Source organism: Ambystoma mexicanum, chromosome 5q (assembly GCF_040938575.1).
Source record: "Ambystoma mexicanum isolate Mex_15411 chromosome 5q, UKY_AmexF1_1, whole genome shotgun sequence".
In the NCBI taxonomy this organism is placed as follows: domain Eukaryota; kingdom Metazoa; phylum Chordata; class Amphibia; order Caudata; family Ambystomatidae; genus Ambystoma; species Ambystoma mexicanum.
The window spans coordinates 1,130,366,066-1,130,393,754 of record NC_090933.1 but is presented as its reverse complement, the minus strand read 5'-3'; the positions used below and the strand labels follow the sequence as shown (position 1 = coordinate 1,130,393,754).

Below are 27,689 nucleotides of genomic sequence, written 5' to 3'. Positions count from 1 at the left end.
CTGGGGGGTGGGGGTGGTGGGAGACATGGGTGGGGGCCTGGTGGAGGCTGCCCCTGGTGGCTGGGGGGTGGGGGTGGTGGGAGACATGAGTGGGGGCCTGGTGGAGGCTGCCCCTGGGGGGTGGGGGTGGTGGGAGACATGAGTGGGGGCCTGGTGGAGGCTGCCCATGGTGGCAGGGGGGTGGGGGTGGTGGGAGACATGAGTGGGGGCCTGGTGGAGGCTGCCCCTGGATGCTGGGGGGTGGGGGTGCAGGGGGACATGAGTGGGGGCCTGGTGGAGGCTGCCCATGGTGGCAGGGGGGTGGGGGTGGTGGGAGACATGAGTGGGGGCCTGGTGGAGGCTGCCCCTGCACTGCTGGGGGTGGTGGGAGACATGAGTGGGGGCCTGGTGGAGGATGCCCCTGCACTGCTGGGGGGTGGGGGTGCAGGGGGACATGAGTGGGGGCCTGGTGGAGGCTGCCCATGGTGGCAGGGGGGTGGGGGTGGTGGGAGACATGAGTGGGGGCCTGGTGGAGGCTGCCCCTGGATGCTGGGGGGTGGGGGTGCAGGGGGACATGAGTGGGGGCCTGGTGGAGGCTGCCCATGGTGGCAGGGGGGTGGGGGTGGTGGGAGACATGAGTGGGGGCCTGGTGGAGGCTGCCCATGGTGGTGGGGGTGGTGGGAGACATGAGTGGGGGCCTGGTGGAGGCTGCCCCTGGATGCTGGGGGGTGGGGGTGCAGGGGGACATGAGTGGGGGCCTGGTGGAGGCTGCCCATGGTGGCAGGGGGGTGGGGGTGGTGGGAGACATGAGTGGGGGCCTGGTGGAGGCTGCCCCTGCACTGCTGGGGGTGGTGGGAGACATGAGTGGGGGCCTGGTGGAGGATGCCCCTGCACTGCTGGGGGGTGGGGGTGCAGGGGGACATGAATGGGGGCCTGGTGGAGGCTGCCCATGGTGGCAGGGGGGTGGGGGTGGTGGGAGACATGAGTGGGGGCCTGGTGGAGGCTGCCCCTGCACTGCTGGGGGGTGGGGGGGTGGTAGACATGCATTGTTGATCAGTAGTGCAAGGTGACATGTGGGTTGGCTGGGGGGCATGCCCATGGTGAATGGGCTGCCTGCGGGACATGGGCAGGGGTGCAGGGTAGTCCCCCGTGGTGTGGGCTGCCTGCAGGGGCCGTGGAGGTTGTGGAGCGTACACCTGGGAGGACCCACACGGCCAATTCACGTGTAGTACTCCCCAGAACCCCTGAAATACACATTCCCTGCTGGTATCGCGTGTGCAACTTCCCGCGCACACCTGAAATACATGTACCCTGCTCGCACTGGCCCAATCGCGTGTGCAACTTCCCACGCACCCCTGAAATACACGTACCCTGCTCGCACTGGGACAATCGCGTGTGCAACTTCCCGCGCACCCCTGAAATACACGTACCCTGCTCGCACTGGGCCAATCGCGTGTGGAACTTCCCGCGCACCCCTGAAATACACGTACCCTGCTCACACTGGGACAATCGCGTGTGCAACTTCCCACGCACCCCTGAAATACACGTACCCTGCTCGCACTGGGACTATCGCGTGTGGAACTTCCCGCGCACCCCTGAAATACACGTACCCTGCTCGCACTGGGACAATCGCGTGTGCAACTTCCCGCGCACCCCTGAAATACACATACCTTGCTGAAATCGCGTGTGGAACTTGCCGCGCACCCCTGAAATACACATACCTTGCTGAAATCACGTGTGGAACTTGCCGCGCACCCCTGAAATACACGTACCCTGCTGCAATCGCGTATGCAACTTCCCGCGCACCCCTGAAATGCACGTTCCCCGCTTGGCGTTTGCTGTTTGGCAGCCCGGTGAACTGGTCCAGGGTTCCCGCAGCCCTTTGCGATGATTTCGCGATTTTGATGGCTTTTCCTTGCGCAAGGGCGTTCTTGGGGGCGTTACTGGCGCTGCTGCAGGGTCGCTGCGATTCTCTGCGCCACGGCTGGTTTGGAAGCCTGAAATCCATGAATACGCTGTGCGCAGAAATCGGTTTTAGCGCACGTGCCTGGCGCAGTCAATCGCACGCGGACACTCTGCGCCAGCCGCTTGCGACACTTTTCTGCGAAATTCTATGAATTACCCTGAAAAAATCAACTCAGAGTACAAATTGAACATACATGTGGATTTAGATGTTAGAGCACTGAATGAATTGCCGCAATATTTGAACCAATTTCCAGATCGGCAGATGAGAGACACACATTTTTAAAATTAAGACTTAATATGCTACCGACGTGGGAATATAAGTTTGTTTGTTTGTTTGTTTGTTTATTCATTTGTTAAGCGCACCAGACTTGTAAGTAAAAGGGCGCAATGACAAGGAAATGCAAGGCTTACATGATTACACAGGTTACAGACAGGATATATACAATATGAACAATAGGACTGTGGCTAGTTTGCATGAATGCGGGAAATATACAATATGAACAGTAGGGCTGTGGCAGTATAGTATGATTACAGGATATATACAATATGAACGATAGGGCTGGATCAAAGGTGCGTGCACTAGGATATAAAACTTATATGAGTACACATGCATGGGCAGCAGTATTTACATAAAGAGAGAGTATAGCAAGGTATACTGTTTCTTGATTGCAGGATAGTGTCCTCAGGGAAGGGTGAAGGGTAACTAAGGATTGGTGGCAGTGATATGCTTTATTAAGTTTTTCCTGAAGAGTGGATATGGTTGGTCAGCTCTTAACTCCTGGGGCAGTGAGTTCCAGCTTCTGGCTGCCTTAACAGTGAAGCTGTTGCCCCCGATGGTAGTCAGTTTGTATTTGGGGATATTTAGGCAGTTAGTGTTCCCCATTCTAGTGGGTCTGAGAGAAGTTCTTCTCTGAAGTTTGTCTATGAGGTAACTGGGGGCCGCGTTGTTCAAAGCTTTGTGTGTCAGAGAGAGTGTTTTTAGAAGTATTTTATTGGATGTGGAGAGCCATTTGTGTTGATGTCTCAAGGCAGAGATGTGGGTTTTCTTATTTATGCCAAGGGCTGCTCTTAAGGCATTATTCTGTAGCGTTTGGAGTTTATTAGTGGTGGATTTGTTAGCCCCAATGTAAAGGGCATTGCAATAGTCGATTCTAGAGAGTATAAGAGCTCTAGCCAGGATCAGACAGCTATAGTCTGAGAGGAATGGTTTACCAGCTCTAAGAAGTTTGCATGTGTAAGCCGTAGACGAGGTAAGGGATTTGACCTGTTTGTCAAAGGATAGTGTGGAGTCCAAGTAGAATCCCAGGGTTTTTACTTCCTTGGAGACTTTAATGGTGTTGCCGTCAATATTGAAGGAAGAGTAATCTTGACCTAGTTTTTTAATATTGGCCTGCGAACCCAATATTATTAGTTCAGTCTTATCATCGTTCAAGCATAGGCCGTGTGTGGCCATCCATGCTTGGATGATAAGGTAAATTTTGTTCACTAGGCCCGTGTCCGCACTGTAATCCCCAGAAAGTGGTAGGAGAATCTGAGTATCATCTGCATAGTTAGTGTAGGTGACACCCAGCTGGTCCAGATCGTCGAACAATGGCTTAGTGAAGATGTTATATAGGGTGGGCGAGACGCAGGATCCTTGCGGAACGCCGCATAGGATGGGTGTAGGCTCGGCAGATGCTGAGGAGGAGAAGACTCTCATGGTCCTCTCACTCAGGAAGGACTCGATCCACTTGATAGCGTCCGTGGAGAAGTGAGCTGCAGAGTCAAGGTGCCGACATAAGACCTTGTGGTTGACCAGGTCGAAAGCAGCGGAAAGGTCGAGTAGGAGCAGGAGTACCGTCCTTCCTTTGTCTCTTAGTTCGTCTATCTGGGACTTAAGGTCGATTAAGGCAGTCTCAGTTCCGTGCATTGGACGGAAGCCGGATTGTCTGTTGCCCAGGAGTTTGTGCAGTTCTAAATGCTTCTGTATTTGAGTGTAGGCGGCTTTATCCAGTATTTTTAGTAAAAATGGGACCGTGGTAATAGGTCGATAGTTAGTGGGAATGAGGGGATCAAGTGTCTGTTTCTTGAGGAGTGGTAGCACCCAGGATTGCTTGAGGTTGGCAGGTATAGTACCTGTAGTAAAAGAGGCATTTATCAGTTTGGTTATAAATGGGGAGAGTTCTCTAGCAGCGTCTTTTATTAGCTGTGCAGGGCAGATGTCCCCTTTACATAAGGCTCAGATTCATCAAATTGAAAAACAAGACAATGTGTGTAGATTTCACAAACGTGATAAACAATCTGAATCCCTGTTTCATCTGATGATGGAATACAATGCATTGATTGATAGACAGATATTTGCCAATATGCTTCTCCAAACAAACAGAAACATGGACATCAATGAACGTTGGGCGATTATTATGATGGGACAAAATATGGATGGAGAGTTATTCAATTATGGGACTCATTAGACCTGAGCAACGACAGATCAGAAGGCGTGAAAATGATAAACAATTCATATAGTGACAGAGATTAATAATTAATTATTGTGTTGATTGACTGATGAGGGACTTTCTTTTTATATGTAATTTAGAAGTTGCAAGGAAAGATGAATAGAACAAATTTTGTTTAATCAGTAAACAAAAAAATGTAAAAATTGATTTCAAAATAAATCATTTTAATAAATAAAAAAAATAATAAACCTACTGACAGCCAAAGGAGGGTCAGGGAACGCAAACAATATACAAGTCATCTTCCTCGTGGCAGTACTTAGCAGTGAAGTGAACCAAGTGGGCCAGTTCAAAGAAGAGCAACCAGGGTCTGGGACCCAAAGCAAGAAACTAGAAAGTCATCTTCCTCATGCAGTTCTTGGCCGGGAAGTTAACTAAGGAGGGCAGGTCAAAGAAGGAGCAATGGGACCGGACCCTCTGAACACTCAAGAGTTGGGTGTTGTGAAGCCTAATGAAGAGAAGACCAGGGGACGGAGTCATTCCCCTGGGTGTAAGGAACTGATAAGATACCAGGGGAAGGGAGTCATTCTCCTGATAACCCGAACCAGCAGGAAGGTCCAAAAAGCCTGGTGAAGGGAGTCATTCACCCAGGCTATCTAAGACAGGACATCAGGAAAAGGGAAACATTCTCCTGGCCCACCAAGAAAGTATTCTGTAAACCTTTACTATCAGGGCAAGGGAGCCACTCCCCCCACCTTCCCCCCCTCAACAATGTATAAGACACAAGACTGTTCTAAGATTTGGGAACTATTTCAACAAACCAGGAACCATAACCCGGGAGAAGTGAGTCAATCTCCTGGGGACAGAACAGTACTGCCTTATTCTTTAGTTTCTAGTGTAAGGGACATAAATAAGGTTTTCTTGACAGGATGGTGGCCAGACATTCTGACAGGCATCTTATATTTAGTTGAGGCAGGGAAACACCCTCTTAGGAATAGGGACAGTTGAACAAGTTACTTACCAACTGGTAACGTTCTTTCGACTGGATGTTCCTCCAACGTATTCCACATCTATGACATGTAATGTCCACAGCTGTGCACTTCGGAAACTTTTTCAGCAGAGGGCGTCCTGCGTTGATGAGGTCTGGTCGATGTCCCTCGAAGGCCTCCGGCCGAGGGTGACGTCACTGGATGTTATAAATAGGATGCACGGTGCCCGTAGCCTCAGTACGTTTTTTCCACCAGAACGTGTGGCACCAGTCTCATGCCTGCTTGACTGCACATACCCTTGCGGAAACGGAAGCTGCAATCGGATAGGAAATTCTCCAGAGGGGCAGGCTGGGAGGGTGATGTGGAATACATTGAAGGAACATCCAGTCGAAAGAATGTTACCAGTTGGTAAGTAACTTGTTCTTCGAATGGATTGTGTCCTCCAACGTATTTCACATCTTTGACAGACTCCCAAAGCAGTACCAGTAAATGGAGGAGGGAAAATAATTTAGAGTAACCAATCAGATTGCAGAATAAAGAACCGCCTTACCAAAGGCCATATGCTAACCGTGGACTGTATCCAGGGAGTAATGCTCAACAAAGGTGTGGAGCAAAGCCCATGTAGCAGCATCACAAATATTCTGAATAGGAACACCCCGCTGAAGGGCGGTAGAGGTAGCCACGCCCCTCGTGGAATGAGCTTGCAACCCTTCCCGGAGGGTCCTTGCCAGCCAGATGGTAACACTCCGTAACGGTGAGGATAATCCACCTAGACAAGGTCCGTTTGGTAACTGCCTGGCCCATTCGGTGTCCAGCATATCCTACAAAGAGTTGATAATACACTCTGACCCTGGACATCCTAGAAATGTAAAAGCTCAGAGCTCTCCTAGAATCCAACCGATAGAGTCGCTCCTCTTCCTTACCAGGATGAGGATGAGGGTAGAAAGATGGAAGAACCACCTTCTGACTCAAATGAAATTCAGATACTACCTTAGGTAGAAAGGACGTACCCGCAGTACAACCCTGTCCTTGTGGAACACAGTGAAGGTGCCTTAGATGAAAGTGCCTGCAATTCAATCACTCTGCGAGCGGAAGTGACCGCAACCAAGAACACAGTCTTAAAGGACAATCTTAAAGGACAAGAGTGCAAAGATTCAAACGGAGCACACATGAGAAATTTCAAAACCATATTTAAATACCACACCGGCACCTGGAAAGGGGACAGCGGGAACACATTAGCCAGTCCTTTAAGAAATTGAGAAATCAAAGGAATCTTTAAGTAAGAGCATTCTTCAGATGATCGCTTAAAGATAGACAGTGCTGCTAGGTAAGCCTTAATGGTACCCACTTGAAGGCCCCTGTGGGCCACAGAAAGTAAGAAAGACAAAACCATAGGAATGTAGCACTGAAAAGGATCAACATTGTGACCTCTGCGCCAGTCGCAGAACTTACGCCAACAGTACAGGGATTTTGTTGCAGGCCACCTGGCCGAAAGCAACACCTCCATCACGTCATCCGGGAGGTCCCAATCCTTATACCTCAACCTTTCAGATACCAAGCGTGAAGGTTGAGAATCTTGACCTCTGGATGGAGAACCTGCCCCCCCCAATCCTTTGCGCGGCCACGTGAGCAGATCCTATCGGTAGGGAAGACGGCGTGGAGGGCAGATGGACATTTCTAGAAGGTCCAGGTACCACGCTCTCATGGCCCAATCCGGAGCAATGATGATCATGTGGGAACCGAACCTCCGCAATACTTGAGGAATGACGGGGACTGGAGGAAACGCATACAGCAGTGGGAATGACCAATACACTACGAACACGTCTCCTAAGGCTCCTCTTGGAGGAAATTCCCTTGAGCAAAATCTCTCGCACTTCTGGTTGACACTGGTGGCAAAGAGATCCACTTGCAGGGTTCCCCAAAGGGCGACGATCTCCTGAAGGACTTCCTGAGCCAACTCCCACTCCTGAGATATCGTGCTCTGACTGCTCAGAGCGTCCGCCGCTGCATTTTCATCTCCGGTCAGATGAACTGCTAAAATCAAAATTCCCTGCTGGATGGCCCAGAACCAGAGCTGCATTGCCTCTCTGCGCAACGGGAATGACCCTACCCCCCCTTTTTTGATGAGGTAATGCATGGCCACTGTGTTGTCCGTCATGATCAGGACACTCTCCCCTGTACAGCCGGCAGAAAAGCCTTCAGGGCCTGATGGCCCCCAGCTCTCACAGGTTGATGTGGAGTTTGGACTCCAACGGAGGACCGCTGGAGATCATGTCATCGGCCTGAGCACTCCATCCTGTGAGGGAAGCATCCGTCACTACAGTCACCTCCGGCCAGGGTTGCCAAAACGGCTCCCCCTTCATCAGGTTCCCTTCGTTGGCCCTCCACAGAAGATCCTGGGAGACCGAGAGTGGAATCTGAACGGGATCCGACATCTTTCCTGAGAACTGCGACCACTGCATCTTGAGGACCCATTGCAGGGATCTCATCCTCAGCCTGGCCTCCGGCACCGGAAAAATGCAGGATGCAATGAGGTAGAGCAACCTTAAGAATTCGAAAACCGGGGCGTGGCTACGAGAGCCATGTAGGAGGACGCGTCCTGGAGGAGCTCCCGAGATCCTGCAACGATCCGGGCAAATATGTGCGGTACGACGTATCGCTGACCACCGACGATACACAGGATGGTGTGTGAAGGTATTGGCCACGCATTGTGAACTTTTGGAGAGAATCGGATTAACAGCGACGGAGATCGGTGGCTATGAGTTAAAAGACTCCGCGAACAAAGGGCGACTCAAAATGGCCGACCGGGGCCCGGGACTGGAATAGAGGCGAGTTGTGCGGTGGCCTAGCTGTGACGGTGCACTGTACACAAACTTGCTACTTTAGCAACCGATCGATTTTCTGAGCCATGTCGAACAGGCCGGTGCAGCCGAAGGGGAAACAGCCTACCTTAGATGACTTCACTAGAACTCCCCCGAGCCAGGACACTACCAAAAGTAAGGAAGCGCTGGCTGAGAGTGGCACGACATCTTCGTGCACCAACCAAGAAATCCTGGCGGCGATTGTGGAACTGAGGGCGGCCTGGGAATCCAAGTTGGAACTGGCCGTTACGGAACTGAAGATTGCACTGGATCGCAAGGTTGGAGAGGTCCAAGAGGACGTTAATCTGCTACGACAAGATGTCAGGACCCTGGCGGAGCGCACGGAGGCCCTCGAAAAAGAAGTTGGCCCGAATACAGCAGATTGCGCCACTCATAAGGCCGACTTGCATGCCCTGACACAAATGATGGGCAACCTGGAGAGCAGAGCGGAGGAGGCTGAGGGACGAGCCCGCCGCAATAACATCCGCATCGTGGGCCTACCGGAGGGGATGGAGGGCCGTGACCCTACGGATTTCATCGAATCCATGCTCTTACAGGAGATATCTGGAGGGGCCCTATCTCAAGGATTTGTGGTAGAAAGAGCACATAGAGCCCTAACTAGGAGGCCACCTCCCGGGAACCCGCCTAGGCCTGTGATCGCCAAAATCCTTAATTACCGCGACCGGGAGAGGATACTGGAATACTTCCGCAAAGGAGGGACGATCACGAGAGGAGCGGCAAACATCACGGCTTATCCAGATTATACTTTGACTGTACAGCGTAGTCGCATGAACTTTGGGTCTGTAAAGCGGAGGCTGAGAGAAGCGGGCCACAAATATATGTTACTCTATCCTGCAAAATTGAAGGTCTTCCACGCACATAAAACCTTGTTTTTTGAAACTCCGGAGGATGCCATGGGATGGCTCGATGCGCATGGATGCCCCCAGGAACCAGAAGTTCGGCCCAGAAAGGGCTCGGAAGAGACACGGGAATCATAACATGGCGTCGCAAGATGGCGTGGCTCGTGGGACTTGAATATAGTCGGTGTGACACTTTCGGTAAAGGTCAGATGACCGCACTATTTGTCAGGACACTGAATTTTTATTTGATCGGGAGCCTTACGGGGCGATACTCTCTACCCACAATAGTTTTAGTTGGGTGACCACTAGGGTGACCTCACCCTACTGGGCTCCGTTCGCCGATCGGTGTTTGCGGAGCTAGATGTGGGGGTGCCTGAGCTCTGAAGCTGGGCAGCAGTTGGGGTGTGTGATGTTGGGGAAGGCACGGGTGGGGGGAGGGGAGGGGAGTTGGGGTTTAGTTGTGTATATAGTTGAAGGGAGTTTGAGCTTATATGAGGAGTTACTGGACCAAAACGCTATCTGTGTCATGGGGGCGGTTGGGGGTCGCTACATGGGAGGCAGGGGGGAACGAGCTTGCCATGGGAGACCTTAAGATTGTCACCTGGAATGTCAGGGGACTTAATAGTTATTTAAAAAGGAATAAAGTTATGTTGTACCTCAAAAGGCAGAGGATTGACATCGCACTATTGCAAGAAACACACCTGAACCGACACAAGTTAGAACTGGTTGAGAAAAAGTGGAGTGGCATGGTGGTGGGCTCCCCGTACTCTGCCTATGCCAGGGGAGTGCTAATCTGGGTAGCACCGCACGTTCCGTTCAGAGTCACGTGGCAGGAGGTGGACACGGAGGGCAGGTTGGTTATGCACAGAGCCCTGGTGGAGGATAGAGAGGTTTGCATTATTAACACATATGCCCCCAATCAGAATGCTGCCGCATACTTCAGGACCCTATGCACCCGTCTGGGCACATGTGTGGGGGGAGCGATCATTTGGGGAGGGGATTTTAACTGTGTTCTCGACCCAAGGGCTGATAGGTCCGATGATAGGATTGATCGGCCCACCCCGGCGGCCAGAGTACTACAGACGTTACTGGGCGACTTTGGGCTAGCGGATGTTTGGCGACTGAAATACCCTGGTACCTCGCAGTACTCTCACTACTCTGCCCCACAGCGCTTACACACGAGATTGGATTATTTTTTTGCCACGTCAGAAGTGGTGTTGGCGACCACTCAAATTGAATATAAAGCAAGGGTCCTATCGGACCACTCGCCCTTAGTGCTGACCTGGCAGTATGGCCGCCCTCGTGCACGAATACCTACATGGCGCCTCCGTGCGGAGGCGCTTAAGGACACGGTTTTTAGGGAGGACATCAGGGAGGCGATCCAGCGGTACTTTGAGGTTAACACGGGCAGTGTAGATTCGGCGGGCACACTTTGGGAGGCATTCAAGATAGTGTTACGGGGGGTCGCTATTTCCAAGTCGAAGGGCCTGCAGGGTGGGGTTCTGATGGAGTTAGAGAAGGCGGAGAGACAACTGGAGCGCGAATGTAGCAAGGCAGGAGGGGATGCAGACCTAGTACTTGAGCTGCAGCAGCGGTGTTCGGAGCTTTGGGAGAGGCTTTGTAACCTTAACTATAGAAAATATGTTGAGGCAGCATGCGGGTGGAGACAAAACTGGCCGCCTACTGGCATGGCTATATAAGAGAGAAACCCCTAGGCCCCGATCAGGATGATGGTTAGAGAGGACGGAGAGGAGGTGGACACCCAAGAAGGAGTTAATGCAGCCTTCCTTGATTACTATAAAGCACTGTATGAGGACATAGGGGGAGAAAATCAGGCAGAGATCAGAACTACACTGGAAGACATAGAGCTGCCCAGGATTAGCGAGGAAGAAAGAGAGGAGCTGGACGCGCCTATTACACTAGAGGAACTGGAGGAGGTAGTGAAGGGATTGCCCACTTGTAAGACCCCGGGCACGGACGGACTCCCTAGTGAGTTTTATAAAGTGTATGGAGCAGAGGTACTCCCCCCGATGCTAGAAATGTTCAATGAATCTTTCGAGAAGGGTCGGTTACCGGAAACGCTCAGAGAGGCGCTGATAGTGCCGCTCCCCAAGCCTAATAAACCCCGACAAAGCTGTGGATCTTATAGGCCGCTGTCGATGCTGAACCAGGACAGCAAGATCCTTACGGCGGTCCTGGCCAACAGGCTACGTAGGGTCATCAGTAAACTGATACACCCGGATCAGACGGGCTATGTCCCCAACAGGAACATAACTCACAATCACAGGCGACTTCACCGGGTGATTGAAGAGGGGAATAGAAGTGATGAAGAGATGGTGGTGGTGTCCCTAGATGCAGTTAAGGCATTTGATTCAGTGAGGTGGCCGTGGTTGCTGGCGGCCTTGGAGAGGTACGGGTTTGGGCCTGGCTATGTGAGGTGGGCGAAACTGCTGTACAGCGAGCCACTGGCCAGGGTGCGCACGGGATCTGTGATTTCCAAAAGGTGGCGACTTAGCAGAGGCACCAGACAGGGATGCCCCTGGTCCCCGATGCTGTACATATTGGCCCTGGAGCCCCTGGCGGTGTACCTCAGACAACAATATGACCTGGTTGGCATCGAGGTGGGAGGAGAGAACCATTTGATATCCCTATATGCTGACGACCTGTTGTTGTACCTGAGGTGTCCGGAGGAAAACCTCCAGTGCATTTTAGAGGTCATGGAAAAGTATGCGGAGTTGTCCGGCATAGCGGTCAATCCCAGCAAATCAAGCATGTTTCCGTTGGGGAGCTTTATTGGAGTCCCTCTGGAACGGTTGCCGGTGTTGCCCGTGCCCTGGGCGACTGAGTCTTTCCGCTAGCTCGGAATCGATGTATATCATGCTGTGAAGGAAGAACACTTGCACAATGCCGAGGCGGCGGTAAAGAAAATCCGCGAGAGTATGCGGTTTTGGGAGAAGCTGCCGCTGGCAATGGTGGGCCGGGGGGCGATGCTTAAAATGGTGGTCCTGCCCAGGCTTTTGCACTTTTTCAGTAATACACCATATTTCATACCCAGGAAGTTCTTTGTCAAACTTGATAGTGTATGCAGGGACTTCCTGTGGCACGGCATCCGCAACAGGGTAGCCTTGTGGAAACTGCAAAATTTCCACGATAGGGGAGGCATCAAGCTGCCAAACTTTGAGGCCTATTATGTGGCCAGCCAACTGCAATACGTGACCAGATGGCTCTCTGATGAGGAAACTCCTGAGTCTAGGCTGGTTGGGAGGGACTGCGCCCCATTTTATCTAAAAGAGGTTGTCTGGGTCCCTAGGTCGGATTTGCAAGGATGCCCAGGTATGTTGCTGCTGGGGTGGAGAATTTGGCGTAGAATGTGCCAGCTGATCGAGAGCCCGCACCCGTGTTCCCCGCATGTGCCATTGGTCTCCCTAGCTATGGGGGACAGCCAGCTCAGGAAAATTATTAGGACATATTGGGAAACGGTTGGACTGGCCACACTGGGAGACATATGGCAGGATGGGGCCATTAGAGAATTCGTAGACCTGGGTGAAGAAACAGGGTTGCACGGGGGCCAATATGTTACATACCTAAGGCTGGTACAGATCATCCGCAAAACTTGGCCGGAGACGGTGCTGGCGGAGGATCCAGATGCACTGATCGGAACGATATATGATATATCAGAGGGCGGGCATGAGATCTCTAGATTATATGAGGTGGTGATGACCCGGGTGGGGAAGGATTTGATGGATCTGAGGCTTGACTGGGAAGCGGAAGTGGGGGTACAGATGACTGATGGGATGTGGGAACGGGCCATGGGATACCATAAGAAAGTGTCCAGGAATGCTAGATTGCAGCAAATACAGCTGTACATCACGCACAGAGCATATATGACCCTGAAGAGAATAGCTAAGTTTGCGAATGCAGGCAGACAAGCATGCCCGAAATGCGATGAAGTAGACGCAGGCATGACACATATGTTTTGGTCCTGCCCAGTGATTGAAGGCTTTTGGGGGGAAGTGGCACAGAAATTGGCAGATAAGGGGGTTCTGCTACGCATTGACACGGCCTGGGCCTGCCTCCTGGGAGGGTTCCCTAGACCACGGAACACCAAACATCTTGGGAAACTGAGAGACCTGGCGTATGTACTTGCTAAGAGAAGGATAGCTATGAGTTGGAAGCAACGCCATGGGCCAAGAATAGAGATATGGTGGCGGGACCTGCAGAAGTGGGCGGAGGCTGAAACGGGGGTATGGCAGGAAGCGTGTGGTATTTGCGGGGAGGAAGAAATGGGCAACCTGGCGGCTTGGAGAATGTTAATCACGGGACTCTTTGGCGCGGAAATGGACCCTGCTGCTTCCGGGAGGGGCGGCGCCCGGCCGCACCAAGCGTACACAGAACTGTAAGGCTGATAAGCTCTCGGGGGAGGGGGGGGGTTTAAGTGCAGTAATACGGTATCAATTGATGTTTACAGTTTGTAATGTATAATGCTGCAAGTTTGGTTTGTATTGTGTTATTTTGAAAATAAAAAATTATTTAAAAAAAAAAAAAAAGAATTCGAAAACCGGGAGATTCTGGGCCTGTTGAACCTTGTCCACCATCTGCACAATGTAATGAGCCCTCACCTTGGGAGGCGAGCACTTCCCCAAGGATGTGATAGCCCCGATGTACTGGAGCTGTTGGGAAGGTGTCAGGTGCAACTTCTTGAAATTAAGGGAGAAGCCCAGCCTGTGGAGGGAGCAGCAGGTGTGACCCAGGTAATCCAATGCTTGCTAGGGAGAGTGAACCCGGATCAGCCAGTCGTCCAGATAGGGGAAGACATGAATCCCCTCCACCCCCCCCTCGCCTGAGGTACGCTGCCACCACCATCATTAGCTTGGTGAAGACCCTCGGGCGGAGGTCAATCCGAATGGCAGGACCCGGAACTGAAAGTGCGAGTCGCCACCTGCAAACCTCAGGTACTTTCTGTGCTTGGGATGAATCAGCACATTAAAGTAAGCATCCTTTAGGTCCAGAGACACTAACCAATCCTGAAGTTGAAGGGCCTGGAGGACTTGAGAAAGAGTAACCATCTTGAGTTTGTCTTTCCTGAGAAGTTTGTTCAAACAACGCAAGTCAATGATGGGTCTCAATCCCCTGTCTTTCTTTGGGATAACAAAAATAAGGGGAATACCATCCCTTGTTCCTCTCCGCTAAAGGCACCAGTTCTATAGCGCCTTTCTCCAGCAGGGTTAAGATTTCCTGCGCAAGGAGCGGATCCGGAAGCTTCAAAGAGTTTCTCCAGTGTATTGTCGTGAGGCCGCTGAATAATGGGAAGGCAGTAGCTGTGGGCTATGGTATCCAGAACCCACGCATCTGAAGTAATGGCTTGCCACTCTTCCAGTCTGCCCCCAACCGGCGAACCATGGGACATGGCCTCACGACTGTTTAGAAGCGGCTGCGGCAGTGGCTGAAAGCAAAGAAGCAGCAGCCTGAATGGCTTTGGCACCTCGATTTCCTTGACCACCACAGGTACTTTTTTCGCTGGCCCCTTTGACTGGCAACCTCTCTCGTTCTACCAAAGGAGGAGTAGTAACGAAAAGAACCTCCCCTCCACTGCTGTCCCCTAGGACGAAAAGGCAGAGGTTGATGCACCGCTGCGCTTAAAGATTTTGACGCAGCTTTTGAGGTCTGCAACCTCTCAAGGCTCTCGTCAGCCTTCTTGTCAAACAAATGTGCGCCATCAAAGGGCATGTTCAGAAGACGGCTTTGCACATCCGGAGCGAAACCCGACTTCGGCAACCACGCAAATCGGCGTATAACGGTGCTCGCAGCCATGGACTGGCTAACACGGTCTGCCGTATTCAAACCCGACTGAAGGGATTCGCACATGGCATCCTTGCCGTCCTGGAAGAGAGCCAGGAAGCCATCGCTTTCTTCCCCCCTTGGGAATATACTCAGTCGCTAAAGAAACAGTTCCACAGATTGTGCGAGAACCTTGCTAAGGCACAAGTGGAGTTGGCTGATTTCAATGCCATACTCCGAGCCTAAAATACCTTCCGAGTCCAACCGTCTAAGTGCTTGTCATCCCTATCCAGAGGGATGGTAGCGAACGCCGCCTGCCTCGAAGTGGCCGTAGCCGCCTGAACCACCAAACTCTCGGGGGTGGGGTGAGTGAATAAATAGCTGGGGTCACTAACGGCTTTGAGCCCTTAGGAGGTTGCTGCGGTCTCGCTGGGGACGAGGACTGAGACCTAGAAGCACATCTCTTGCACCCTTCCGGAACCTCGAAGGCCACCAATGCGAGTCGCATCGCAGACCCGAGCCCGAAGGCGTGCAAGCCAAGGTACGAGACCGATCCTGGCTGGATTCGTTAGAAGGCGCTACCGGACCCGTGCCCAGAGATTGAAATATCGCTATTTGCTCCATAAAGGCAGCCCATTCCTCCGGAGACGAGGACTTCGTCAGGCATGCCACTTTCCTCGGGGCTCCATCCTCCGAGGAGGATGGGGAAGGCAACCGGTGACGGCACCTCCACAAATGCTGCGACAAGGAAGAAGAATGGCGGGAACCACTCCGGACCGAGAACCCCGGGCCTCCTCCCGATGCAGAGAGTCACCCCTCGAGTCGTCGGTGGAAACCCCCTTGGACGATTTGGATTTTTGGGACTTAACAGGCTTAGAGCTCCTACCTACCTGGAGCTTCCCCTTCCGCAAGGCCTTGGCAGTCAGTGACTGGTATTTCAAGCAGTCGTCGGTGTCGTGCGACTCGCCCAGGCACCACAAACAAATGCGATGTGGGTAGGTGATCAACATTTTCAACTTGCAGTCCCAGCAGGTCTTGAAGCCATACCGCGGAGTCTGAGGGGTTGAAGAAAAAGACTTCTCAACGATGATAACACACGAGGCGTGGCGAGTTTCACGAAGCAACACGTTTGCGGAAAAAAACGGAACTGAGGCTGTGGGCGCCGTGCGTCACGTCGCCTTCGACGGAGGCCTTCGCGGGACATCGACCCGACGTCATCGACGCAGGATGCCCTCTGCTGAAAACGTTTCCGAAGTGCACAGCTGTGGACATTTCAAAGATGTGGAATACGTTAGAGGGCACAATTCATTTGAAATAAGACGTATTGAACCACTTAAAGTGAACACACTTTTTGTCCTCGCCCAGGAGGTGTGTTTCCTGCAAGCAGGCTGAATTGGCTGAAAGTTCTGATAGCATACGTTCTACTGATTTGCGCTTCCCTGGGAAGTTCAGCCCCTGTACGTTCCAGGTTACCATACAGAGTTCCCTAGTTGAGTCCACAATTACATTTGTTACCTTTTCCCCATGGTACCCCGGCGTATAGCTTCCGCCCCCTGTCCCATGGATGGGAGATCAGAAGACTTATCCTTCTCCAAGATTGATGCCTCGAGGGGCCAGTGCCTTGACCCAGTACCAAACTTATTTCCTCCCCAACTTGTATACATTTATTAGAACTGCCCCCCTCCTTGCTTCCCCCCTCCCATACTCAAAGTCGAGTCCTTGAGACCAGCCCTCAACTCTCGGGGCAACCGGTCCAAGGCCCGATGAACCAGTCCTAATATGGACAACCAGTGCCCATTGCTAAATGCCTGAAGGCACCTTCACCTGACAGTTGCTCCCCTGCGACTGCTCCTGCAGTTCCGTTCCCAGTCGTCCATATAGTTCTGCCTCCACGTCTCCTGCATGGCTGTACTTTTATGAGATGTATGGGCCTTACCCGCCCTCCAGAGGTTCCTCCAACTCCTCGCAGGTTGTATTTTAGAGTCCTTCCATGAGCGGTGTCTGAAGCACTTGGTTAAGTTCAACTTCACTGGGCCTATCTCTGCCAGTGGATTGTCCCTAGTCAAGTCTTGCCAGCCTTTTTACTTCCTTGTGATGGGCCCTTAATCCTCCTTCTGTCAGATCGCGTCCATGCCTGTGCAAGTGTCTCTGACGGGTCATTTTGGGGAGCCGAGTCACCTTCCTCCTCATTTGCTCCTCCCGGGTGTAATAACTTCTCTGCTTCTTTCATTGTTCAGATGTGCCACTGCTTCCCATCTAGGTTAAATAGTAATGCTGTGGGAAAACCCCAGCGATATGGAACTTTCTTGTCTCTTAGCCATTCTGTGAGTGGTTTCAAGGACTTCCATCTTAGTAGCCTGACTGCTGCAAGGTCCTGATACAGAGATTAATGCGTCCCTAAATGGTATATGTGCAGAGCTTCTGGCCTTCTGCATGATCTCTTCTTTAACCCTATAGAAATGGATCCTTGCAAGGACATCAGGAGGGATTGCTGGTGCAGTGTGGGGCACAATCCAGCAAAGTCAGAATGAACCGAAAGAGGTCTTTAGCAAAGTCACCCAATTCTGCATCCGTGACAGAGGTTGGGACCCCACATAGCTAATGTTGCTGCGGCGTGAGCGGTGTTCCCGAGTCTTCCTGCTTAGTTTCCAGGGCTTCACATCTAGCCTCAAGGTGGCAATCCTGTCCACTCCCTCTCCAATCTCATAGGACTGCTCACATACCGTTGTTTCCATCTCTGCTGTTCTGCTTTCCACCTCGTCCATGCGTTTGACAGGCCAGGGATTCGTTTGATGAGCTCATCAGTTCTCTTTTGATACTCCTTGGACATGGTGGTCAGAAGCTCCTGTACATTTAACTTGGTGACCCCATTGGGGGGGGGGGGGGTGGAAGGGGGAGTCCGAGTCCTTTCCTGGCGACATTGCTTCAGCACGCTCACCCTTCCTTCTGTTTTCTCTGATAGGCGTTGCAAGAAATGGCGAAAAGTGTACTTGCTTTGTCGTCTTGGCAGCTTTTACCATCTCTCCCCTACAGTTTTCCAGCAGGATGGACTATGTTCATGTGGGTGCCGTTCACCGTGGTCTTCCCTGAACCTGGGCACCTGGCAGTGAGCCCAGCCGAGTGTCTCCCGCTGTCCCAGTGTCTGCTGCGTACCTCATCTCTCCCTGCGCCCTTTCTCCTGTGCGTAGGCACTTCAGCTAATGCTCTGTAGTTGCCGGGGCTTGCCTCCCGTGTGATGCCTGGGTTATTGTTCCTGATCTCTTACGTGCAGCTTAGCCTCTGGTGCTACACCCATCACCCTTAATTGAGGTCTCTCATCTGAGTCTTAACATCCAAAAGTCTAGGGGGGAGTGCACCAAATGCATCGGATGGGGGGGGAGAAAAAGGGGAGTGCCCCTCGTGGGGCTCGAGGGGAAAGGGAAAACCAGCTCAAACTATGGACACTTTTTTTGCAACGGGCTCCAAGTAGCAGACACCTAGAGGTGATTTCAGTGCGCGTAACGAAAAATGACAATGATTGAAGCAAAAATAGGCACGTTGAATGTCAAGGGCCTTAACTCCCAGAATAAGAGATCTCTCACGAGCAACATGTTCCATAAGCAATATCTAACGGTTCTCTTCCTACAGGAGACGCATTACAGGCAAGGCAGGGAATCGAAGATCAAGGGGAAAGACATTGGGTGCAATTACTGGGCCTCACATAGAAGTTGTAAGAAGGAAGGGGTGGGAATCCTCCTGAGCAGGGCGTTCCGTCTCACAGATATAGAAACCAAGAGGGGTTTTGGTGGTCGTTTCCTGGGCATTGAGGGAATCTGTGAGGGACAGCGCGTTACCCTGGCCACTCTTTACGCGCTCAACTCAAAACAAATATGCTTCCTCACCCAGGTCTTTCATGTCATGGATGAGTGGGCAGAGGGAGCCATGATACTGGGGGGGGGTGTACTTCAACCTTATAATGGACCCGAGGCTTGACTGGTGGTCCGCGAGAGGGGGGACACCCAGGGGCATCTCCAAGGACAATCTGGCCCTGCAGGCCCTCCTGAGAGAGCATTATTGGGTGGACGTTTGGCGAAAATCAAATCCGAGCCAGGGTGGGTACACCTTTTTTTCACCCCCTCATTGCACCTACACAAGAATTGACCTTTTGTTAATCTCGGAAGAAGGGAACGGGGTGGCACAACAGCCGAAGGTGGAAGCGATAACTTGGTCGGACCACGAACTGCTCATAGCAAATTGGTCACTGCCCATCTCCCCAAGATCTTCCCGATGGTGTTGTAATGACACTTCTCAGGGACCCCATATTTCGTGATTTCATGAGACAGGAAATGTTGGCCTACTTTGAGACAAACGACACTGGTGAGACAGATATGTCCATGGTGTGGGATGCCACACAAGTCACTTTCAGGGGCCTTCTCATAGCGGAGGGCTCGAGACGTAAACGGGAGAGGGGCCTAATCGAGGGTAAAGTCCGTGCAGAGCTTGTGCTCTGCGAGACAGACTGGGCCTCCCGGGGGTCGATCGAGGGGCTCTCTTGGAGGAGATGCAAGGTAAAAGACAGGGACTCCATACGGTCCTCATAGGGGAAGTTATCAAGAAAATGAGATACACTAAGCAGAGGTACTACGAACGGGGAGATAAGGTGGGGACCCTACTGGCGCAGAGGGCTAGGGGCTGCAGGGTTGAGAGAGGAGTCACTCGTCTCAGGAATGGAGTGGGTGGGATTCACGGGGGCCGTGAGGAAATAGTGGAGTGTTTTGCTGACTATTGCAGCAAACTCTATTCCAAAAAGGCAGGCGAATCACTGGAGTACATCCGTGCCTACCTGGCAGAACACCCTTTGCCTAGGCTGTCCGACGTGGAGCTAAAGGTCCTGGAGAGAGAGATATCGGAAGAGGAGGTGGAGGGCGCCATCAAAAGACTGAAGGTGGGAAAGGCACCGGGAGAAGACGGCTATACAGCCGATTTTTACAAGCAGACCCAACTCGTCCTGCTGAAGCCCCTGGCCAAATTGTTTAACCAGATCAGGAATCGGAAGTCCATCCCACCGACATTTTTGCAGGCCCTCATCACTGTTATACCCAAACCCGGCAAAGACCAGATGGAATGCGGGTCTTATAGACCCATCTCATTCCTCAACCTGGACGCTAAGATCTTTGCCAGAATCCTGGCCACCAGACTTGAGGGCTACCTCCCGCGCCTGGTGCACCCCGACCAAGCGGGATTTGTCTTGAACAGGCAGGGTTCTGACAAAATGCGGAAGGCGCTCCATGTGCTTGCCTCGAGAGGGGTCCGCGACGAAGGCGCGCTTCTATTGGCCCTTGACGCGGAGAAGGCCTTTGACAGGGTCAGCTGGGCCTTTATGAGGGAGGTATTTACGACCCTGGATATGGGCCCGAGGTGGCTGGGTTGGATCTCCGCGCTCTACTCCTCCCCCTCCGCTAGAATGGTGGCAAATGGGACCGAGTCAAGGACATTCCCCCTTGAGCGTGGTACATGGCAGGGATGCCCTTTGTCCCCACTAATCTACGCACTCGTGATGGAACCATGGGCAATCTCGATCCATAATGATGCGGGCATCAGGGGAGTACAGGTCGGAGAGATGCAGTGCAAAGTCTGCCTTTTTGCAGACGATGCACTGCTCTATATCACAAACCCATCCCAAACAGTCCCCTGAATGCAGCAGGGCCTCTCGCGCTATTGGTACAAAGTTAATCTGGAGAAATCGGTGGCGTTCGTAGGGGGTAATTTACCAGACTCAGAGATGGCTTTTGTCAACGTGCTCCCCTTTAGGCTGAGAGACGACGGATTCCGGTACCTTGGAGTCCAGGTCACCCTTGATCCCGAGGGCTTATACTCGGCCAGTTCCCCCCCCTCCCCTCTGGTCAGCAATCCGGAAAGACATAGAGCGATGGTCAGGGTCGGGGCTCTCCTGGATGGTACGTCTCAACCTCATAAAAATGGTAATCCTTCCCAAGTTTTTATTTCTCTTTCAAATGCTCCCGGTGCTGATGCCCAAAACATTTTTCAACGAAACAAAGCGAGTCCTCCTCAACTTTCTCTGGTCAAGCAAGAAACATAGAATCTCCTACGAGGTGCTGACCAGACCGAAGGAGGATGGAGGGGTGGGATACCCTGACCTTGAAACATACCACAGGGCCTCCAAATTGAGGGTCCTGGTCGACCACTTTGCCCCGGGTACGAAAAAAACAATGAGTAGCCATGGACAATGGGCCACTCGCGCCCTTCACCATAGAGGAATGGCTCTGGGTCCCGAGGAAAAAGATCCCTAGAAGTGTCTTGTATCACCCAGTCCTAAAAGTGCTGTGGTCCCTATGGAGGGAGGGAGGGGGTTACTACCGCTGGCTCACAACCTGGCCCTCCCCATTGAGCTGCATTTGGGACCCCCCCCTTCCTGGCCAAGATAGCAGAGCCAGCGGCATACCAGACGTGGTTCGAGGCAGGCCTTAGCAGGACTGATCACCTGTGGGTGGGGGGCTCTTTCTTCCCCCTGTAAGATCTAGGGGAGGCCCTGGGGATAGGTACCCTGTCCCCCTTTCGCTATCTCCAGCTCAAGGGAGTCCTAACCGAACCATCCTGGGGGGACACCCTTAGGAGAGACCTCACAGACTTTGAAAAACTCCTCCTTTAGGCGAGGGGCTCCAAGGGAATAATATCCCGCCTCTACAAGCTCTTCCTCTTTTCTGTCCCACGAGACCCCCCCCACCTGCACGCACACAATGGGGAAAGGACCTGGGTGAGGAGATCGACAAGAGGTGGGGGGAGATGTGTAGGCGGGCCAATCGCTCCACGGCCTCACTCCAGTATCGCCACCAGGCCCTCAAGGTATTGCATCGTTGGCACTACCCCCCGCAGAGGATTGCTAGAATGAGGCCAGGGTACGACCCACCTTGCTGGAAGTGTAGGACCGAAAGGGGGGATTATATTCACATGTGGTGGAGGTGCCCGGTGGTCCAAAAGTACTGGGAGGAGGTATTGACATGGATTAAGGGGATAGATGGGGTGGAGCGGCCTTCCTGCCCCTGGCTTCTCCTTTTCGGAATTGACATTGGGGACGATCATGAAAATACCCATGACCACATGCTGCAGGTTATGTTGGTGGCGGCCAGGTGCTGCCTGGCACAAAAATGGAAAAACCCCGGAATGCCCGGGGAAAAAGCATGGGTAACCAAGGTACGGGCCATTTACGACATGGAATTCCTCACGCATTTACTTTACGAATGTAGATCCAACATTGAGGAAATGTGGCTCCCCTTCTTCGAAAAATACGGCCGCTGAGTATAATCTTAAGCACCGGCCCGGAGAACTCCCCCCTGGGGGCCTCGGGCCATCGTTCACTGGTCCAACTTCGAGTCCTTCAAAGCTCGGCACATGACTTCGGCGTGCTAAGTGCACATCACGTAGACATTGCTACGCTCTTTTCGGAACCCGTCAAATATGTAATTACTGAGAACTTGAACTGGTGGGGGTGGGAGTGAGGGGTTATAACTGGTTTCCTGTTTATTCATGTTTAAATATGTTCTGCATTGTTGTAACACATGTGCGAAACCTAATAAAATTTGATTTAAAAAAAAAAAATAATACCCTAAAAGCAGCTCATAAAATAACATTGTGCAAATGCTAAGTTGACTGCAGTTAGAATGTGACATTTTCATACAATTGTTTAATAAACATCAGGATCTGGCTAGCAATACTCCTGAATGCCTAGGGTCATCAGGAAAGTCCCAAATTAGAAACAGACACTTACTCTGTTCGTATCTCCAGATCATTATCACAGTTGTGACACATGGCACTGAATCGAGAAACAAAGAAGTCATAGCGCCGGTGATAAGAAGGGGTATCCTCTTCTATATTTGCAAATTTGACAAACTACGGAAAAAAGAAAATGAATGACAAAATATTACGATCATACTTTATTTCGGAGTTGAATTTTATGTAAACAACGTATTAAAATAAATCATTACAACTCATTTCAAAGAAAACATTTTAGACCTGAATGTCAAATACTGCACATTAATTAAGGTTAACCGGGATTTACAAAACAGTCCCTTTAAGGAAGGGGTTCCAAACTGCAAGGGTTCAGAAGGAGGAGACTGACACACAGGTGGGTTTCGTTGTTGGCATAAACTTTTATTTTACGGGAAAATAAAGAGAAGACCTACCCCTCCCTAACTCTAAGAAGGGTTTCCCTACAATTAAAATACTATAGTTCAGTCGCAATGTCCATGTAAATCAAGTGGCAACCGTCCTGTGTCAAAATCTATTGCCATCCCTTACACTTAGAACTAAACTAGAACTAAACGAATGGAGTATTGGATTTTCTTGGCCAGAACAATGGCTCCTGTCTTCTGGACAAAGGACCACAGTTCCAGATCTTACGTGGTGTCTTTAGCCGAGAGAATTACTCCCTTCCCCCAGTTTCAATCCCTTTCCAAGGCACAAAACAAAGCTCCAGGTTGAAATATCAAAAGTGGTAAAGTTCTCAGTTCAAAACACAAAAGGTAAAGCTCCAGGTCCAACTTCAACATTCCCTATTATCCAAGTTGCTTCTTCACTATTGTGTTTCGAGAGAATGCCCCCCTTCTCCAGGTATCTTTCCCTCATTGTTTTTCAGCACACAAAGCCCGGAATGACTCCCTTGTTGTGTGCTGTTTTCACATGGCTTCACAGTTTCACAATGCCAGGGGGGAATGACTCCCTTCCCCTAGTCTCTCTCAGACTTGGTTCATAGTTCACAAAATAAAACACTAGGGAGGATGTCTTAATTCCCCTGGCCTGTCTTTCCACTTAGGGGCTTCTCTTCTTCCCAGCTTTGATGGTTGGTCCAACCTGGTTCACTAACCTGCCAAGTGTGCTCCGTTCACCAGGACTTTCTGTATTCTTGTTTATGGGGGTCTCCGCCCCTTCTTTACTGTTGGCCAGTATCCTCATGTCAACTGGGACGAGAAGATGTCCTCGATCTCCCTCCTTTATTCTCAGTTTCAGGTTACGGTCAACTCTCAACTGCTGACCCCTCTTCAGGAAATCCCTTCTACTGGGTTACTCCCGCTGAACTCACTTTCTATTATGGGCCTCCTCGACGGCCCCTACATGGAGTTTTCGATACTCCAATCTGTTCTTGTGTTGGCCACAGCCCTGTGGGATTCTCAATGCCTTCCCAGTATCCGGTGTACCCTTTTCTCTGGTCTGCAAGGGCTTTGTTCGTACCTGGTGGCCACTATTCACTTCTGGCTTCTGTGTAATTCTGGGATGCTGTGGCGTCCCCGCAGCCTCTGGCCTCTCGCATTCGTCGGGTCTCTCCAAGACCATTCAGGAGACGCCTTGCTCGCATAACCAGACTTCTGCTTTGCCAGCCTTCAGGTAGGTCTTCTCCCTTAAGACCTGCAAGGGACACAATTGCTGCTTCCCGAGTGTCCCGGTCTGCAGAGTTTCCATCTCTCGCTGCTCCGCTTCCTGCTCGTGGCATATCCAAGACCGGATTGACAATATTGCGATTCCTTCCTTTCTTTTTATGTGAACTAGAATGCTCATTCAGGTCATCTATGGTACTCTTCATTGGTCCGCACCTCCCCATCATCCCAGTACCTGTCAAGGACTACTCAGTTAGGTAGTCCCTTTTCTTCTTTGTATCAGTAGAGGTCCAATATGTTTCTCTTAGGTAGCCTCTACTCTTCGTCGTCTCAGTGGGAGATGGGCTGCCCACTATCCTAACATATATGGAAGGGGAGGTTATGGAGCTGAAGTGCGTAGGAGGGGAAGGTGGACGGTTGGAATGTTGTGTTCTCCCCAGATGTTCATCCTTGTTCCCAGAGGGGGACTCTCTCCCCATGAAATCCTCCCATTGAGGGGGTCTATTGTGTAGCGGCCTCACCTCTCTGGCCTCATGGGAAGGGGATCCCCCTCGGGGAGAAATGAAATGACATCTCTGGACTCTTCCCATAATGTTTAGATCCTATGTAAGGAACAGCTATATGTAATAACAAAGAACTAGATAATTCAACCAATATCTGGCACCTCTTGCCCACCGCATCGCTGCTCTCTGCTCCAACTTTCAGTCTTACACAGATGGCAGCCAGCTCTCTTTCAGGCTCTACTCGGCTGCCTCTCAATGCAGACTGACTGTCCAAAATCCAGGATTGGTATGCCGCCAATGATCTCTGCCTTATTGTCAGTAAGGCATATCCTCATCATCAGAACACAAGGTCTCTTCTTTCCTCTGTGGCCTCCCACTCTGGGCTCTCTTACTACCCCTACCTGTGAGGCGAAGAACCTTGGGGTCATATTAGACTCCACCCTCCTCTTCTCTCCTCACATCTCCAACAAGTTAAACTATCAGGTGCACCTCCTCAGAGGTATTCCAGAGCTCTGGTCCCCTCTAGGCTGGACTACTGCAACAGCCTTTCCAAATCTGCCTGCCCCTACTCTCCGTCCTCTACAGCTTATCCAGAACAGGACTGAGACTGGTCCTTGGCCTCAAGCCCAAGGATCGTATCTCTCCAGCACTGAAATCTCTTCACTGGCTCCCTATGGCGGCAAGGGTCTAGTTCAAGACCCTCTGCATCATCAACAAGGCTTTCTGGGGCTTGGACCACACTACCTCCAGCACTCTCTTCCTAAACTTCTCCCTTCTCGAGCCCTCCGCTGAAGTACAGTGTTGTTAGGACGGAATGTGGTACCGCACTACACTGCAGTCAGTGTTGTCGGAGGAAACAGTTTATCTATCCCACAACAATAGGGGGCCCACAGAGGGCTCAAGTATGTCCAGTCCAAGCAGTAACTGATGGCTCCAAAGAGGAACCTGAGGTAGCAGTGAAAATAGGACCAAGAGAATTCTCATTTCTCATAGTTACAGGAGCAATCAAATCCTGTATAAGGGAGGGAGGATTCCCGCTATCAAACAAGGTGATGGACACGCAGGGCTCCTCTGGGGCAGTGGTGACGGTTCCAATATGCAAAGATTTATCACTAACCATAGGAACGCAGCACATAATAGCACCTCTGCTGTATTCCAAAGACACTCCTAGCAACATATTAGGGAGAGACTTGCTCAGCAAACTGAACGCCAATATATCCTTCACGGAAAAGGGAATGGTGTACTCAACACCAGGCATCTATTACACACGAGTGGCTGCACAACTACTAGCAGCACATACTCGGAGCACACTGCGAGGCCAATCCATGTACCCCAGCAAGGTCGAGCTATTACTGGGATGGGTCCCAGGGATACATGGGGAAGGTGTTCTTGTTGGAGTCCGAGTTCTTATTCCGACCGCAGCGCTAGAAGGAAGATCCAAAAGGCGCCACAATAATACTACAGATTGAAGATGTAGTAATACGCAAAGACATGGTGCTTCTATGCAGGACAGACAATGGCAACATGGAGTGGCGTACAGTGCTTTGCATTGACCCGACAATAACAATAACAGGAGTAACGGATGAACAACTGTTCTCTGATGGGAAGGAGGAGGGAGAGATGGTATTTCAGCTAAAAATATCCTGCCCAGTAAAGGTAGTAGAAAAGATGGTACCAATCCACACCCACCTGGTGAAGCAAGGCAACTTCAGTCAATGCAATTTAACAGGCTTCCAGTTGCCATAAAAAATCTGTTATCAAGAATATACCGAAAGTTGAATTTATTAGAGCCCGCAGGAATTGCTGAAATGACAGGGACTTTCTGGAAGAATGTTAATTCCTACATGAGAAATTTAAAGCAATAGGCTATGACTTAAGTACAGTAACTAAAGCTCAACAGACTGCACAGAACATGAAGAGGGTGGATCTACTCACCCCTAAAATTAGACAAAATTCTACTCATTCGAACAAATTGAAATTTATTACAAGGTATAACACAGATAGCTCGAAGTTGTATAAAATTGTTCGGCGCCACTTGCACTTATTACAGCTGGATCATGAGATTTCACCATGGTTGGACAAATCCCCTAATTTCATTTACAGTAAAGCAAGTAATCTCAAAAATATCCTATCCCCTTAGTTTATGTCTAACCGCCAACCTGCCACAACTTGGCTCAGTCAGAGATCCAACCAAGGTGTCATGATCATGGGTCATGCCCATAGATTAACCTCTAAAGGTTTGTGGACCACGGCTTATCATGCTTGGTCAGTTAAAAGGGAAAAACCATGCCTAGGCTATGTTGCAGACGGCACTTCCTCATCAACCAATATGGCGGCTTAGTGGTCCTATGGAAAGTGACAGTGAAGGTCTAGTGATTCACATTCACTGCACTTATAAGCCCCTCTCCGCGCCTGTTCTGCGCTTCGCCTCGTCTGCTTTGCAGTGTACGCTTATCGCGGTGCCGGCTCCAGTCACAGATCCCTCAGTCCATTTGTAGAATTTTACCTTAGTTCTATATAGTTGTACCCCACAGTAGTTTTCGTAATTTCCCAGTCATTGCCACAGAGTTCAATAGTGTGTGCTAGTCGTTTTCCTGTCAGCAGAATAGGCATTCACCTTCATTCCTGCCCGCGGCACTGGTGCAGCGTTTCTTCCTGTCAGCGGAATCATTCTCGTTTGATTTTCATCAGCTGTTGGGAATTCGCCTTTCCCTTGACAACTTTCCTCACACCGCAAGTATCAGCACACTTGTGTTTTATCATACGCATATTATGTGAGAGTATTTGAAACTGCGGCGTTCATTCCTGTTAGCTTATTGATTGTTTATTTCTCGTCAGCTGTGGAAGTTCATCCTGTCAGTCAGCATTCCACAGACACTTCAAGTAGCAGCTGCCTTTTATGATTAACGCGCGCACGTTGTTCATTTACTTTAAAGTGCTGCATTCATTCCGGTCAG

General features: G+C 51.1%; 1 protein-coding gene across 4 annotated transcripts in view; it reads right to left on the bottom strand.

The window, feature by feature from the left end:
- Positions 1-27,689, bottom strand: part of EFR3A (EFR3 homolog A) — a 1,818,520-nt gene that overhangs the window by 1,102,894 nt on the left and 687,937 nt on the right. For all 4 annotated transcript variants that reach the window (XM_069621641.1, XM_069621640.1, XM_069621642.1 and 1 more), the window contains one exon: positions 22,627-22,748. In XM_069621641.1, coding sequence (XP_069477742.1) covers positions 22,627-22,748 — 122 coding nt within the window. The remainder of the gene's footprint in view (positions 1-22,626; positions 22,749-27,689) is intronic.